Consider the following 17,298-nt stretch of genomic DNA (forward strand, 5'->3'; position numbering starts at 1 on the left):
CGAGACATGAGCAGGTCAGAACACAGCTCCACTTAAGTTGTCAGGCTGGAGATGCTCCTCTGGCTTGTTTCGTCTCAGCACTTAAATGCTCTGTTTGGAAGTTTCTGAGGACTGTTCAGTCACGCTGAACACTGTCGGCATAATATTTGAAGCACCCAACACAGGGTATCTTTTATTTAATTTAAAATAATATGTAATCCAGACAGATGTCATACCAGGCCATTGATACAACAATAAACAAAGAGGCAAACCAGAACCTGAATCCGACAGTCTATAACTAAAACTAAATAATTTCCACTGTTCACTTTGTACTTATAATTCATAGTGATATTCTGCTGTCCACCAAATTTGTGCAGCCTCCTCTGGACTCGCAGGAGGCTTGTTCTCCCAAATGACCTGTAAACAGACTCTTTCTATCAGGCCTGATATCAGAGCAGAGCCTTCAACATCTTCCTTGACCTAACTCACCCTGAACACCACCGGTTCAAGCAAGGACAATTCATACACACATAAAACAAAACAAAAACGCTTCTTTGACAAACCAACACAATTGTTGAATATAACCTGAACTCCTACCCCAAATCCATGCACTACATACTTTAACACAAATGCACACATGTACCATTTCCCCCCAATAAATAAACTAAAATTCCATATGTTCATAGGGCTTCTTTTTGTTAACGCTTTTCTCACACCACTTCAGATGTTTTTGTTGTTGTTATGTGTAACAGCACTTTCCACACTGCTCGTCTGCTAATACCTTTTTTGTAATATCAGAAGTGCTATAAAAACATTTTGTTTAGCACAGCAGTAAAGTGACCATAACGTGTCTAGTCTAATCTTATGTGTGAAATTGGTCGAGTTCCCTTTTAAGACAACTATTAGTATTCTATTATTTGGCAAAGGTCTTGGTTGAAAAAGTCATGCATGACTATACTCTAGAATGTCAAGAAATATACAATTTGTATTATAAAAATGGTTTCTTTCTTTTTATGTATAATGAATCAAGAGAACAGTTTCTATAAAAAATCCGTACTGAGATAAACCCCCCAGGCTGGATGCTCTGGACCATAAACTCTCGTACTTCCGACATCAGTCATCCGTAGTACCATGAAGAGAGAATGTGCCCTCAGTCCATCCCCGCCATAAGTCAACTTATGATGCCAAATTAAATTCTGACGAACAGATGAAAGGAGTTTTTGTGCTGACCTGGTGAAAGTCATTCATGCATCTATCTCCTAGTGGCTGATTTAGTGCAACAGTCTCTACCATTGGCTCAATCTAAATCAAGTTGCAGCTCTACAGTTTGTGCGAAATCCTTTTGCAAAGCTTTATTTTTGCACTCCTATTATTTATCTTATCTTGTTTTATCAAATAACCTGAAACACTGAGAATAATGCATGTTCAGGCATTCCTTGGAATGTGCTCCTTCTTTTGATTTCTCCCCCCCCCTCCTCTCCTCTCTATCATGTAACGAATTTCATCACCATCCTGTGTCCTTGAGCCTAGCTCACCTGTAATTGAATTAGCTTAAGGAAAGGTGCAGGTACTAAAATCAATTCATATATTTCCTGAGATAATGGTCCTCAGGTTGACCGACAGACCGTCATGTCTCTGTGGCGATGTCCTGTTTACTGTCTGTGAGGTAAAAAGATGAACTTTATAGATTGATTTTATTTTATTTATACTTTATTTGACCCGGATTGTTCCCAATATAATTAAGCATCTAATTTTACCTACAGCTTACAAAGCCAAAATAAAAGTTAAACATGACTGAACGAACAACAGACTGCAAAAAAATCATTACAAAATTAGATAAGTCAAAACTTGTATTCTTTGTTTTTGTTTTTGTGTGACCTCTTATTTGTTTTCAATTGCTCATTCATCTTGCTTGAGCCTTTGGGTTGTTAAACCTCGTTTGATGCATATACAGTAAAGGAAAGAAAACCCTGTACTTAACTAGCTCAGACATTCAGTTAGGTCCATTTCCTGGTCCATCTCAGCATATCACCTGAATTATTACTGACCACAGAGCACAGCAAATTACGCCACTGATAGATGCATTAATAAATGATAAAGCAGCAGATGTGAGCGTCAGTGTTATGCAATCTCGCCCTACCAGTAATGTGTGTGTGTGTACAGTGAGCGAGATGACCATGTGGCTGAGGTGAGAGCGAGGGAGCGAAGATGCAGAGACTCCAATGACGAGACTTATCCATATTGATGATGAATTTACCGCCACCGTCTCTCCGCATTGACCTGAAAGTTACTGTTTAATGCATAATTAAAATGCTTCAGGGCTTCAAGTGGTCTGAACAATATACGGTATGAGTTTGATATGTGATGCATACAGTCAATGCATATATAATTACTGCCTATTTAACACTGGCACTTTTTAAAGGCGCTCATGCAGTAGAGAGGCAGAAACAGCATGTTTTGCACTAAACAAGTATCCATGGAGAGCCATGTGTTTGTGTGAAAATGCTTTCTGAATGTTGTTTATGCACATCAAGTAAGCAGCCAGTTAGTTAACCATGTGTCACGCTGTTATTAATGGTGTCACTCACGTCTCCTCAGGACCACAATGCATCACTACACATCCGAGTTAGAAGGCAATTATTACTTTTGTGGCCAGTCATTTGTACAAGAGCAGTTGGAGTGTAAAGCAACGCATGAGCGGAGGAAGAACTATTGTCAGTAATTGTATACAATGCCGTGGGGTGAAACTCTGACAATGTGCAGATCCAGGTCACTTTGCACTCTTCCTGCTCTGAGAGTAAGAATATTGCTCTTTGTCATTATGCTCAAGTTGTTGTAACAAAGTATTAGTTGATGAGAGGTGGGCCCTAACTCTAATGCAGCTAATTCATTTGAAAGTAGTTGTTATTTTAGCCAAATCATTTTATCACACATCTTTGTGGAATAATCCATTGTGATTGTTCAGTTATGGTATTTTATGGTTGCTTTATACACAGTTCGATCTCAACACAGCAAGTGGACTATTGGTTTCCGAGGAAGAAATGCAATATTTAAATGAATAAAATAATTGAAATTGGATTAAGAACTTTAAATTACATTAAAATGTGCATTGTGAAGATTAGCCCCATATGAGGTTATACTACAATTTAACATATATTGTATGTAAAAGGTCCGCTACCTGGGGTCAGGACCCCAACCAGCTGACGGAGGCATTTGTCCCCATATAACTCTTTCCAATCATAGGGATATGCAGTAACAAACTTGTCCCCAAAAGCAGAGAAAAGCTGATTCCAGGGTTTTCCATAAACGACAGAAGACTTTTTCACAAATTGATTCCAACTTGTGAATGCAGTAGACTACACGCTCCTTGGCCAGGGGACCTCATTGACATTGCAACAGGAAATGTAGCGAGTCAACTTTGATGTTCTGGCACTCGCTTGTCATTATTTTATAATGGGCGTTGTTGTTCAGGTTCAAAGCTTTATTCCTTGAGGTATTCTTGCCTGTTTCCTGGCTGTCTTGATTAGGAATCAACAACATGGTAAAACAGAAAGCTTGTTGATCAGAGTTTAAATCGAAGGGAATCATTTGATGCATTCACATAACAAAAAGTGTTCGCAAATAATGAATAAACACAAGATAGGGAGGGAAGGAATTTCAACAAAATACATTTGTGAGTTGAAGCAAGTTTTCCTGTTGTTTTCATTCTGTTTCTCCTCTTTGTGTGACAGGGATTGTAAAGCTGCATTAGGGCCACATATAATCACTGATGATGGTCAGTTTGCTGTGAATTGACAACAATTCTAGTAGATTCCAGAGATTATTTACAGTTAAGATATCCTAAAGGATAGATATAATAATAATAATGCATTACATTTTTTATTTAGAGCGCTTTTACAGGTGCTCAAAGCGCTTTACAATTACACATATTAGACATGTAAATGTCATTACTGTGAACATTACCCACAGGAGCAAATGCAGGTAAAGGGTTGCCCAAGGACACAACGGCCCGACGCAGTGGCGGCCGAGGCGGGTTTCACCAACGCCCCTTGATCTGATGATCAGCGCTCTAACCACTGCGCCAAAACCGCCAGATATGTGCATCCCAAAGGTGTGTGTGTGTGTGTGTGTGTGTGTGTGTGTGTGTGTGTGTGTGTGTGTGTGTGTGTGTGTGTGTGTGTGTGTGTGTGTGTGTGTGTGTGTGTGCGTGTGCTTCATCAAAACTGAATTAAGCTATTTGTTGCAGCATACAAAACATAGCCTACATTTGTATTTGATGGTAAAAAGGTGGCTATGCTCGTACTCAAAGTGAGCAGATTTTGTATAGATCCCAAAGACTGTGGCACAGCTGGACCTAAACACACAGTGTGAGGCCAATCATAATTTAGAGCTGTAGCCAACACCTACGCAGTCAGATTGACTTTCTAATTCCTTCTCTCCCAACTGTTGCCACCATTCTGACATTTAAAATGTATGACTAACCAATAAGTGACATTTCTGAAGGGTAATTCAATCAAATAAGCTTGCTGGCTGTGGTCTATGATTGACACCTTGGCCAGCAGATTTCAGAAAATACAATCTAATGAGCTCTCGGACTGGTCAGTCGCACAGCAGTCTGCATCTGAAGAGTGTTTCGTTACGCCAAATGAGAAGAGTGAATAATGTTGATCAAGTAGACGAATATCTGATGAGGAAAAATCTGATTCAGTAGATGTTGTTAAGTGCAGCCTGTCTTGGTTTTGGCAGTAATTATATTATCGGGTGTTTGGAAGTGTTATTGATGAGAGCTGCCAGTTACTGCTGGGATTTCAAGCGTTCTATAAAAGAAGTGCAGTGATGGATTTAGACACATCTCTCCCACAAACATGTCATGGGCACAAGGGTAAACTCAAAGAACCTCAATATTAAAACCTAAAATGAAATCTAGATTTAAAATAAAGTGCTTTATCATTTTAAAAACAGATTGAAATAAACAGGAAATGAAGAGTAATGTAGAATTGCCTGCAGTCATAAACCATATGTATGTACAGAAAGCCAAACCTAAATTACGGACGATATAATATGTTGATGGATCCTGACTAATTTCCTTAGGCAAAGCAAGTCTATTTATATAGTACCTTTCAACACAAGGCAATTCAAAGTGCTTTACACAAATGAAAGACATTAAGAGTGCAGCAGAAACATATTATAAAATGGCATTTTAAAACACTCATTTAAAAGCAAGATAATAAAACATGAATAACACAAGCACATGAATAAAAGTTACAGTGCAGTGTGAGATATGAATAACACTAATGTTGGATGTCTCGTAGACCCCATGCTCTTCAAACAGCTTAAAACGTATAAACATATAGAACCTAAGATTGTTTAATCGGCTTTATAGTTCATGACTTTTTATAATTTTTTGAGGATTGCTTATAAATTATGAAACAACAACTATGTGTGGGGTGTCAGTGACCCCGGCTGTAAAACTTAAACTTATACAATGGATTCCCTTATGCTCTATATGTTTAATTGGTTTTCAGAACATATCATCCAGCACCAAACCTACCCAGTAAGTATGGAGGTTTACCTGTTCTAAGTAGGACAGAGAATTGTATTTACCCCAAATAAGTAACATCACTGTCTAATAACATGCTAGAGTTATTTAGTTGTGAATAACTTATTACGAATTTACACATATAAATGTAAATATATATGACGGGAGAAATGTATTCCTATTCAGAGGAGCACATTTTCTTTTTAAGTTGCTTTAATCATTATGACACATACAGAAATGGGGTCTATGGCACCTCAAACAAGTAAGAAGTTAAGAAAGGTCAAATTGAAACACACAGACTCTCATTACACTCCTTGGTACCAAAGGTCCCAATTCATGGCCATTTCCACTGATCATAATTCCATTGTTGAGGTCTACTAGAATAGATTTATATTGTGCAATTTTCCAAAATCACTTTGGTTTCTCATACAGCATCTCTGTAAACTACGTGTATTCACTGAATTTCACTCTCTGCCTTTAACGGCTCGTTGTAGCTCCAATAGCTCCAGCCCCCACCCTCCCTGTGAGCACAGTGTGCTCTGATTGGTTGGGACGTTGTGAATCGCGCTGAGCTCTTTGGAGGTGTGGTTTCCTTGTTTAGTGATACACAGCCAAACTCACCCTGAGCACACACAAAGTCAGAGCCGAAGTAAAAACAATAAGTGTGGCTTGATATTGAGTAAGAAAAAGTAGGGGTGCACCGAATGGGAAATTCTTGACCGATACCAAAAATAAGAAACAGTTGGCCAAAAGCCGAAAGGGCCTTTTTAACCATTTCCGGCCGATAATTTTCGGTGGCCGAATATTCGGTGCATCTCTAAGAAAAAGGTTGATAAACGCTGTGAGAATGGGTCTGCAGAGAGAATTTCGCCGCGATCCCAACTGTCTGTTATCAGCATGCAGCCAGGGAGGAGAGATCAGCAGAGCTGCCTGCACTGAGTGTGTGTGTGAGGAAGTCTGTGGATTGGTCAATTAGGACCAATCAGCGGGGGCTTAACGTAACGGCTCCACGGATTGGTCCATTTGGTTCCGGGAAACGCATGATATCATGAGTTACCCGGAAGAATCAAATGGACAATGACGTATCTCCAACGAGGCGTTTTGGGGAGGTATTTTCTGTGTTAGAGTTTTACTCGCTACAGGGTGTACTTTGAGGGTTTTGACTCTGCAGACCGTTTACATGCAGAAAAACCTTCATAACACACAAGGGGACGGGTAATAACCGGAAAAGCATGACATGGGACCTTTAACAACACACAGTGAATCAGGAGATGCACATGTACAAAGAAATATAAAGATACGATCAGCCCCTCCGGCAGTATATGATTTGTAAAATATACAATGAAGGAGTAAATGCAGTATAAGAAAAAGGCAGACAGGGAAGTAATCTATCCCGAGGTGATATCCTCACCCTTTTGTTTACAGGTTGCCTGGAGTGATCAGTGTTACAGTGAAAGGTGCACCTCTGCATTGAGTCTACACTCAACTGTACTTGCATGTCAACCTGGACTCACCTGACACCCGTGTGAACACATCTAAAATAACACGTGTGTTAGCTCGGTTCACACAAAACGTCCTGAATGGATATCTTCAGTTAAAGGCTGCTCAGTGGAAAATCAATGATGACTGTCACTGCTGAAAATTCTACTTTCCTGTGACAGTGAAAGGAAACTAATAGGTATGAAAATAGCCTCCAAGCTATACACAATATGACTCGGTGTACTGGGGCATGTTACCCCAACCGGCCTATAAATTCACTGATATCCAGGGCCAATTCTGCCTAATGCTTCAGAACTAATGTAAATGATGATGAGCCGTATTAACCAGGCCTGCGCTAGTCCTGATCACCTCAGTCCAGGGAAGCTATTATCTGGAGATGGCAAATGGTGGAAACATTTGAGGAGGATATGAGGAAGATATCTTATTTGTCATCATCATTGGCAAAAAAAAAAAATTATCTGTTTGAAACAAGTGTAAATATATATTTTGTGAAATCCTGACGCGTGATTTTAGACCTTAATTTTCGGACTGCAAATGGCAGTCTGAATAGAAATAATCCCATTTTTATTTCCGTTTTTCCTGGACGTGTTGCCTACGGACTAACCATCTGTTCCAATGCTGTATGTTTCAGTGCATCCAGATCAAGAAATATGCTGCAAATTCCCAATGTGAAAGAACATCAAGCCAACTGTCCTGTCATTCATTATACTGAAGGTTATCTAATCAGCAATGTCCACTTAACTCCTGCTTTGACTTAGAGGTTTTGGTTTGGTTTGTTTACTTTTTATGTTTTTCAGCAGGATTATGAAAAAACTACAGGCCTGATTGACATAAGATTTGGTTGAAGGATGTATGGTGAGGAACGAATCAGATTTGAGAGCCGATTTCAATCACAGGGCTTAAACATGCAATATTATCCTCATATGGAAACGGCCATGTCTGCGTTCTCTGCGTTGCCATCGAGTTTAATAACAATGTTTTTGCTACCAACAAACACTTTATCACAGAGGGCAGTCGCCTTATTCCACTAATATTCCTGTTATCATGTAGCTGTAGCTAATTCTACAAGATACCTTAGTTCTGACTCCCACTCTAATTCATTTCAACCATTTGAGGAAGACCCTATGTTCTCGCTGGAGGCAGAGAAAACTTGAGCGAGGGTCTATTAAAGAATAAATTACAACGTGCTTTCCATCCAAATTACATCTCAACTGTCCACTACAGACTTGATTTCCCAATATAATAAACTTTAACACCTCATCACACATTAAATATAACACGTTTAAAAACATGTTGCAATCCAAACCTGATCAGTTTCACAGCATCATGCCAACATACAATCAAAAATAACTTGTTGGTTTGTGTACAACACACAGAAAAAAAGGCTCTACACAGCGGTAGAAACCCTCATTGAGACATATATTCCTAATGTGCGAAATACATTTTCAAAGAATGCTTCTGAAACCTGAATAATATTGGCATATCCCACAAGTATGTGTCTGAAAATGTCAGTCTACAAGGCCTTATTCAGAATATCAGTTCAGATTTTTTTTATATTGTTCATGTAAATCAGAATATTATGATATTCAGAAAAACAGTGGAATATTAGTCTGCATGTTAACTTGGTCTTTGATTATCTGAATCGGTTTGGAGGATGGAGAGGAAAGACGAATTCTGAGGCAGTGGTGTGTGTGTGTGTGTGTGTGTGTGTGTGTGTGTGTGTGTGTGTGTGTGTGTGTGTGTGTGTGTGTGTGTGTGTGTGTGTGTGTGTGTGTGTGTGTGTGTGTGTGTGTGTGTGTGTGTGTGTGTGTGTGTGTGTGTGAGTCTCAGTGTGTGTGTGGCGCCTGGAGAGGAGGGGGAGAGACATAATGGCGGGAGGGGCAGTGAAATGTGGCCATCCCAAGGACACTGCACTGAGGTCAGATTTATTGATCGCAGCACTGCCAAGGAGGCACGTGACACGCACTGTATCAGAAGGAAATTCCAATCCCACCATAACAATTAGTTTTTCTGTATAGCAATCTACGCTGGGGTGCTTTCTGTCGGCTTAGTCCAGATTTTATTTCCACAGTAAATCTGCAGGATTGAACTTGAAGGATTATAATAGATATTAAAAATATTATTTGTATTTATTTATATGTATTTTGGGACCTGTTATTGAAGATGTTCTTTTGGCTGCGGGCAAACCAACCTCGTATGAATAAGTAGAGCACCCGGGATCACTGCTGTGAGTAGATGGGCATGTTTACAGCCGCTGAAGAGCAAGACTTCCTCACACATCACATTACACCTTATGTGACTCACCAGTGAACCTTTGAGCAGCTGGTGCATGTGAAGAAAGAGAGGAGAGAGAGTGGGAGAGTCACAGTGAAATGTGGTTGGGGAAAATCGTTCTCGCTGAGATGACAGGAATAAATCTCTGTATTAACCTGCTGCCACAACAGTGGAGGAGTGAGAGCCAAAGTGATGATGGCTGTGCACCATTTACTCTGCTCTGCTTTCCTGATTGGCTTGCTGTAGAATATCTACCCATGATACTTTTGTAAAACCCCAAAAAGAAAACAAATATAAGATGTGAACAGCTACATGATGTATTATAATAGGTTTTCCTTGTATTATAAGCTGGGTTATACATCATTGTCTATGGGTTTGGTTATTTCAAGTATAACCCATCTTATTTTGAAATTGCACTGGGAAGGGATCTCTCCATGGTCATTATGGAGGGAGGATCAGCAGCCAAAACACAAACAAACACAGTTTCATTGCCCTTAAGAATGTCTGAATGTTTTATTTTAAATGTCAACCTTTCTTTGAATTATAACAATATGAACAGTAATAATTATCATTTTCTTTACTTATTGCTTTTTCAAGCTTAAGCACAGCATGCTTTAAAGGTAAAAGATTTACAGAATAAATACAAAAGCAGAAAAACTGTGTGAAGAAACACAACATGTAGGAACATGAGGGCGCATATATCAAGCAGTTCTGAGTCCAAACATAAACAGATGGAGGTGCAAAAGAAATCGGTAAGTTATATCTAGCCTTAAGAAGGATGTGGGTAATAGAGATAGGTGTGTATAAAGCAGGTAGTATTGAAGTTACAGTAAGGCAATAACAAAACATACAAACAAACAAACAAATGTAACGGCGGTCTTATTTATTGTTCATCTGATATTAAAGATAATTTACGGATGATTTATCTTCCCCATAAGCTCCACCCTCATATGTTGGATGCAGCAAAATAACCATAAAATAATGCAAGTATGAGAGATCTCCCTTCGACTTGTTTTTCCTTTATATTTTCAGACCTACCAACAAACCATTTGTCTCCTTTTTATATGTTCAATATTTCAGCTAGATGAAATGTCTCCTATTCTCTTTTCGATTTTGTCATTTGGTGAGTAGTGATTTTGAATCACAATTTTGTATCCTCCTTGATTGGATGGTTTGTCATAGCTGTTTCAACAAGCAAAATGAATCATTATTTTGCCATGGCAAACAAGCAAAAAAGAGTATTAAACCACCAAGATTACTCTAAATGAAAAACAACAAAAAACTGTTTTAAAATTAGGTAACCAGCTACATTTATTCTCATTTTTTATTAGTAATAGTTTAATGTAACTTGGTATTGTATTATTGTATACATTATAACGATATTTAAATAGAGTGAACAATGTAATCAGTGGCGGACTGGCCATCCGGACGAATCCCGATGGGCCGGTACCGAAGTGTGCCGGTAGGGCCACTCCGATCGGCCCACTTCGGTACCGGCAAGGGTGGACTGGCCATCTGAAGTTCTGCTGACAGACTACAGAGGTCCACCGTTTCTCCGCAGCGGGGCTCCCCCCGTTGACAGTTGACTAAGTGTAAGACTTTAAAGCGTCAACAACCTATGACAGTTTTTGTAAAAAACATGTGGGAGGCAGAGTGACCTTGACACAAAGGAAAGCCCTGCAAATAAAAAGTCACAGGTTTGATTCTACAGCAAATGTGTCACCCTTGATGCATATTAACATCTCAAAATTACCATTGAATAATTCATTGTCAGGTTCATTAAACAATACTTTTGCTTATAATGCATGCACAGCTTGAAAGAGTACATGAATGTGTCTGTGATGCAGCCTGTTAACATTTCTAGTGAGCTCAAACTTGCTGTGGCTCTCTCTCAGTCTGTCTGGGCATGTGCAGAGAGGCACTGCAGTGCTGCACTGTGAAAAGAGAGAAAGACGGAGAGAGGGGAGTTATGACAGGGTGCTCGTGCCCTGCAATATTCTCGTTGTCACCCCATGTGTTGAGAGAGCATTAAGAGGATAAAACGGGCTATATTTGTGAATATTCCACTGCTGCAACCCCAAAATTATCACATCCAATGTTAGCAATAGTTCTGCTCCACCTTTAACCTTTTTAACCTCTTGTAGAGATCTCAGAAGACAGCTCCTTAATCAAAAGAAACAACCAAGTTCCATCAGACAGTTTTATTGGCTTGTTTTTCTTCCCAACAAACCTCTAGCAACTGTGTCCATTCTCCCTGGATCACTTTTTCATCCATCTGATCTCATTTCAGGTCCATTTGCTTTCCCTAACACGGCAGTAGATAGGGCAAGAGTTTTACTTGATGTGACTTTGTTAAGTGAAAAAGAAATAGTCCACATGTGCTCTAATGAATCCTTCTAGGTCAGGGAAACAACACTAATGCTGGTTTGGTAAACAACGAGAACAGAAAAAGAATGTTGTGAGATCATGGTGTTTGATTGAAATATTCTTAAACTTCATTATGCGGAAACCAGATGCACAAAAACAAAGGACCAATTAAAGCAATTATGCCAACACTCCCAGTCCTAGCAAACCATCTTTAACCACTTAAACCAAGAAACTAAGACAGCATAATAAAACGAATTTATCTAAAACAGCCAACAAAGTGCATGATGAACACAGTAAGGGGTAAAAAGGCTTCCTTTATTATTTGTTGCTTCCAGGAAATTGATGCCCATTATTTCATATCCATAAGGCAGAGGATGTTTCCAGACATTGTTTTGAGGATATTAACCCTGCAGCTTTGACACAGTATTAGCCTGCAACATTAATTGTGCTGTTGAAGGCATGATCATTCTCTGCCTCTCGGGCTGCTGAGGCATCAAACAGGTGGAACAAAAATGGCACAGCATGTGCACCTCAGAGTCGTGACGCACCCTGGTATTACTAAAAGCTGTCATCCATTTTGTGGGCAATGATGACGGTGGTGGCGAAAGAGGTAGGGGTGCTATCTCTTGGTTGAAAGGGCCATCAAGTGGCCAGGAACTGAACTGCAACCTCAGACGGTGGCTGAGGCTTAAGAGGCTCTGATGTAATGAAGCAGGTGGATCGGTGAAACACTGCTTTCCCTTCCACTGATGCTTGAGCAGGCCCTTTGAAGCAAGCTCAAGGTGCTATTTTTCTGGTAATTGATATTGTAAGAGGTACAATTCCCTTTTCAATGGAAAAAGTAAACCATTAATGTGAGAGGAAATTCGATATTACGTTTCACCTGATTAGACATTCTGACCAGTGTTATATTCTGAATAAAGGTAAATCATACCTGAATGACCTCACAGTTTGAAAAGCTACCATAGTGGCTGTAAGTGACACCGCAGTTCTCCTGTTTCACTGGGATATCCTTTACAGGCTCTCCAGTTATCTGCTTTCCAACTCCCTGTAATGTCATACTGCATTCCTGAGAAACTGAAGAACTTTTGGATTCTGCAAGTTTTATCTTCAGGAGGAAGGTATACATTGCATGCCCAGGATGTGGACGTTAAAAGGCTTTACATAATGTATCACAGCATTCAACTGCCTAACAAGCTCTGTTCAGAGAGTCTGCATGTGGCACCTTCTTCAACACACACCTGATTAGCCTTTATCAATATACTAATATATGCTTGTTATGATGTGTGTTTATGATTGTTTTATTTTATAGTATATGGTTTCCTGTATGCTTGTTGATGTTCTTTTGATCATCTTTCATGCTATTTTTGTAAAGCAAATGTATTTAATATCAATAAAGTTTTCCTTCAGTCATTCATTCTTTTATTTTGTTCCTTTCATTCAGTAAACAGTTTTTCACTGCAGATCAGGCTTACTGTTAGAGGTCACACAAAGGTCATGGGCAATTCAAAATGATCGTCAACAACATATTGGGGGAAAATCTTTCTTGTACAGTATACCTTTCAAAAAGCTTGATTTAAATAATGAGCAAGTTAGTATTGTGAGTTTGGGTTTACAGAGCATGTAAGTTACTGCTTAGTAGTTTTACCTGCTGATGCTCTTGAATTGTATACCTGTCTTATTATTTTAGCTTGTTTCAAATTGTTTTCTATTTGCTATTTAAATGAATGACAACATTTCCAATAGGGGCCCAATTTGGCCAGGGGCAGCACTGGATGGAATATAACCCCTTGGCCACAAAATAACATTCATACTTGAAACCAAAGCGGCCAAGCTAACCTGATATCGTTTCTTATGGATTAAGCTCCAACGTTATCTATAGTATCCTTAACTTTTCACAATTGAACTCAGTATATTTCAATTTTGGGAAAGCCACTGTTAAAATGAAACTTTTTTTAGTCAGATTTATTTAACTGAAACACGGGAATGAATAGAGTTGTATCCAAATCATGACTTCTCACATTATTATCATAGTAGAGAAGGTTTGCACTTGTTCTTGTAGTTATTTTAATATGTATCTATTTTTATTATTGAGGAGTTATTTCAGTAACAGCCACGTGGTGGTAGCAGAGAGCAGACGTCATGACGCACAGAGAGCTCGTGGGGTGAAATATGGGGTAAAAGTAACTGCTCCGTTCCTGTCACTTTCACCGGTTTAACAAAGAACATAAAAGGTATGTTTATGTTTCAGAAAACTTCTTTGCTAAAATATGCTTAAGGGAGCATTACAAAAAATATGTATTTGTATTTACGTGGTTAAACCATAGGGTTATACACAGGCAGACAATTTATGAGCCAGTTTTCAGTCAAGTTTTACCGTAACACTGTAACAACAGTCGCAGTCTCAATGTGTTACTTGCAAATTGTCGACTAACACGTTATGTAGTCAAAGATAAAAGTCATAAGTATTTATTTTCTCCAAACCTTTACTATGTAGTGAACATATTGACTGCGCTGCGGTATCTTGGCATGACCTGTCAAAAGTAGGCTACGGAGTTGGGGAAATTAAACTAGCCGCTGTAGTGACAGTTCATTCAGTCGGCAGCACGAGGAGTGGGAGGGTCTCGCGCGCGCTGCTAACCACTACTCCCTGAAGCTGTAGCAGTGAGGAGTAATCAGTACACGTGTGGATTACTGTCAGCAGCACCCAGGTGTCTGGACCGATGAGATGATACTAAACCACAACAGGAGTCCTCTTCTGCTCGCCATCACCTGCATGTACATCTCAGGAGGTCTGCTCTGGTCCTACCAAGAGGAGGATGCCAGTGACGGGTAATTATTTGCAGCACACAAACTTGCATAAGGTTAGAGAAAAATGTCTCACTTTAAAATGTTTTCTTTCACAGTGAAGAGTGCTCAGAGAATAAGATTTCCACGACAAAGTACCCCTGCCTGAAGCCGAGTGGAGAAGTTACAACATGTTACAGGTAAGGGAGGAATGTAGTTATTGTTCAACTTAATAGAGTTATAATGCTGTGAAATGATCAAGCTGCAGACTTAGTTTGCAGAGGAGAAAGCATTGGATATTACACTTAAGTAGTTATAGCTTACTACAACTTAAATTTCACTGAAATCCATAATTATAAGCATCAAAATATACTTAAAGTAGAAGTACTCATTATGCAGAATGTCCCATTTCAAATGATTATGTGATTGCAATATAATTTTTTGTTGCATTAATGTGTTCATCATTTTAATGTTGCAGATGGTAAAAGTGGAGCCTATTTGAATGACTCTATATACTGTCAGGTTACTTGTGAAGTTGTCCTTGCGGCTCAATTAGCAGTAAATGGAAGTACTCAAGTTAAGTTACCTCAGAATTATACTTAAATACAATAATTTAATACATGTAATTAGTTATCTTTTACCACTGATATTTATGTTCACAAAAATTATTTCAAAATATTACTCTACGTGATGTTAATTATAACTTTTTAATAGTCATTTAAATATTCAGAGCATGAATGTTGATTAGATGGTGCTTGGTTGCTGTGTTCACAAACGTTTATTGCCTGAGACTGCTTATAACTTTAAAACTAAATAAGCAAACATCCTCCAATGTTTATTTTTACAGTTGACGTGGTTTACTTGTGATTATTTTTCAATGAATTTAATTTTTGTCGGATGTTTAAATTAGTTATAAAATGTCTGCTTCCTAAAAAGGCTTTTGCAGATATAAAAATAGCTCCATGAAGACTTTAGAGTTATTAAATAATAAGGTATCTAATGGATTTCAGGGATTTTATGGGATACCCGGGTGGATTTCCCTCCTAATCATCCTTTGTGAACATCAGAGTTCATAGCAATCTAAATATTCAGAAGCCTTCAGATTGGATTAATATGCTTTGACACTGGCTTTAATGATCAGAGTTCAGAGACACCGTGGACACAGCGTCTCCGTGCAGCAACACTCCTGTCAGAGGACACGGATTAAGTTGTTAGAACCTAATCTGTCTTCATTTCAAGGGGCCACCTCAGAGCTATATTGAAAACAACTTGTAACTACTGACTTTAAAGGGCTAGTTGGTTACAAAATATATCCACTCAGTGCATGACATTAAGGATTTTTGGAGATGGTCCTGTGGGCCATCGAAGCTAATTTACAGATGGCCCTGAGCCCAATAGAGATTGCCCTGAAAAATGCGCGTGGACGAAATTGCACGAAGGGTTTGGGGGGCCTCCCCCTAGAAAATTTAGATTTTTCCAGGTTTTACTGTAGATGCTGTCTGGTGCATTCTCTAGACTGAATTATAAGATGAACCACCACAATATTATATTGTACAATTTCAATTGTATTCTTCATTTCACTTGTTTGTTTGCTCTTGTTTGCTCGCTTGCATGCCCTGCATAGCTATAAGAAATACTTAAGTTGTTGGTCAAGAGTAACTTTCCATCTGATGAAGGCAAATGCCTTCCCAGATGTAAAAAAAGTAGAAAACATTATATTGAGTTATAACTGCCAAAACAAACATTATTTACACTATTATGGCCCCTGTTAAAAAAAATTGTAATGTTATCTACTGTAAGTTGGTCGAATGAATGCTTCCTCATCCGGAAGCTGACCGAGCAGACCCGAGCAGCAGTCGAGAGGAGCCGAGCGCATCCGCGAAGCACACAACATGGTGACGTCGGAGTTCCCGTTAACCGGCAAATCTAAATCTCTTCGGTCAAAATAATTTCCCTTTAGCGCAATACCGCTTCAGTTGCGCCACTTATGTGACAGACAAGAAGAGTATGTGACAGACAAGAATAGTCAATTCTAATGTCTAACACTTAATGTGGAGAAAGAGATGTCCTTATGGGTTGATTGTGCGTTGATCTGTTGGTAATGCCTCGGGGTTCCGGTGGGCATGTAAACAAATGCATAATGCTGCGCTATACTTTGTGGCCTCACCCGGTTGCATAGCGACACTTATTGTTTAGGTGTCTTTTTAATAAGGAGGTATTCATATCATTAGCTAGAACTAGCTGGATCTGATCGATATGGACATAAACGCAAGTGAAGTCTAATCTGACGGGAGAGAGAGATCAGCTGCTGCTGACAAGTCGACACGCAGCTCTGCATGATCACATGCAGCGATGAGCGGAACAAAACACACACTTCAGGTTAGAATATCACTCGTAGCTATTTTAATTACCTCTCAAACTACCTAAACTAGTTATAGATATGTTTAGTTTTACTGTCGGGTCACTCATTACTGGATCCGCGAGCTGCATGATACTGGCATAATAGATTGCCCGATCGGGCAACCAGCAGGTGAGGCTTCATTGCCCGAGCTAAATACTAGATGGCCCTTAATGTCGAGCCCTGCTGGACCTATATTACTGTACCCATACTGCTATACCCATAGTACTGTAGACCAGGGGTTCCCAAAGTGGGGGTCGCGAGATGATTACAAAATAAAAATGAAAAAAATAAAAATGTATAAAAAAAAAATGGATTACGTTTTTTTATAATTTAAATTTTTTTTTTATTATTAATAATAACGTTTGCATAGACATTTTCAGGGGCGGACTAGCCATCTGATATAATTTCCCCGCAACGAGGCTTCCCCTTTGACAATCCACTAGCGCAGTGT

General features: G+C 39.2%; 1 protein-coding gene across 8 annotated transcripts in view; it reads left to right on the forward strand.

Annotated features, from left to right (window-relative positions):
• The first annotated feature begins 13,842 nt into the window (after positions 1-13,842).
• Positions 13,843-17,298, forward strand: part of ccbe1 (collagen and calcium binding EGF domains 1) — a 44,159-nt gene continuing 40,703 nt past the window's right edge. For 2 of the 8 annotated variants that reach the window (XM_010774148.1, XM_010774147.1), the window contains exons 1-2: positions 14,031-14,491; positions 14,566-14,646. In XM_010774148.1, coding sequence (XP_010772450.1) covers positions 14,388-14,491; positions 14,566-14,646 — 185 coding nt within the window. In that variant the 5' untranslated portion in view covers positions 14,031-14,387. Of the gene's footprint in view, positions 13,894-13,969; positions 14,492-14,565; positions 14,647-17,298 lie in introns of those variants that run through there. The other 6 variants (XR_798619.1, XR_798620.1, XR_798618.1 and 3 more) reach the window with 6 other exon arrangements.

This window comes from Notothenia coriiceps, unplaced genomic scaffold, assembly GCF_000735185.1.
Source record: "Notothenia coriiceps isolate Sejong01 unplaced genomic scaffold, NC01 NC01_scaffold00013592, whole genome shotgun sequence".
NCBI classification, from domain to species: domain Eukaryota; kingdom Metazoa; phylum Chordata; class Actinopteri; order Perciformes; family Nototheniidae; genus Notothenia; species Notothenia coriiceps.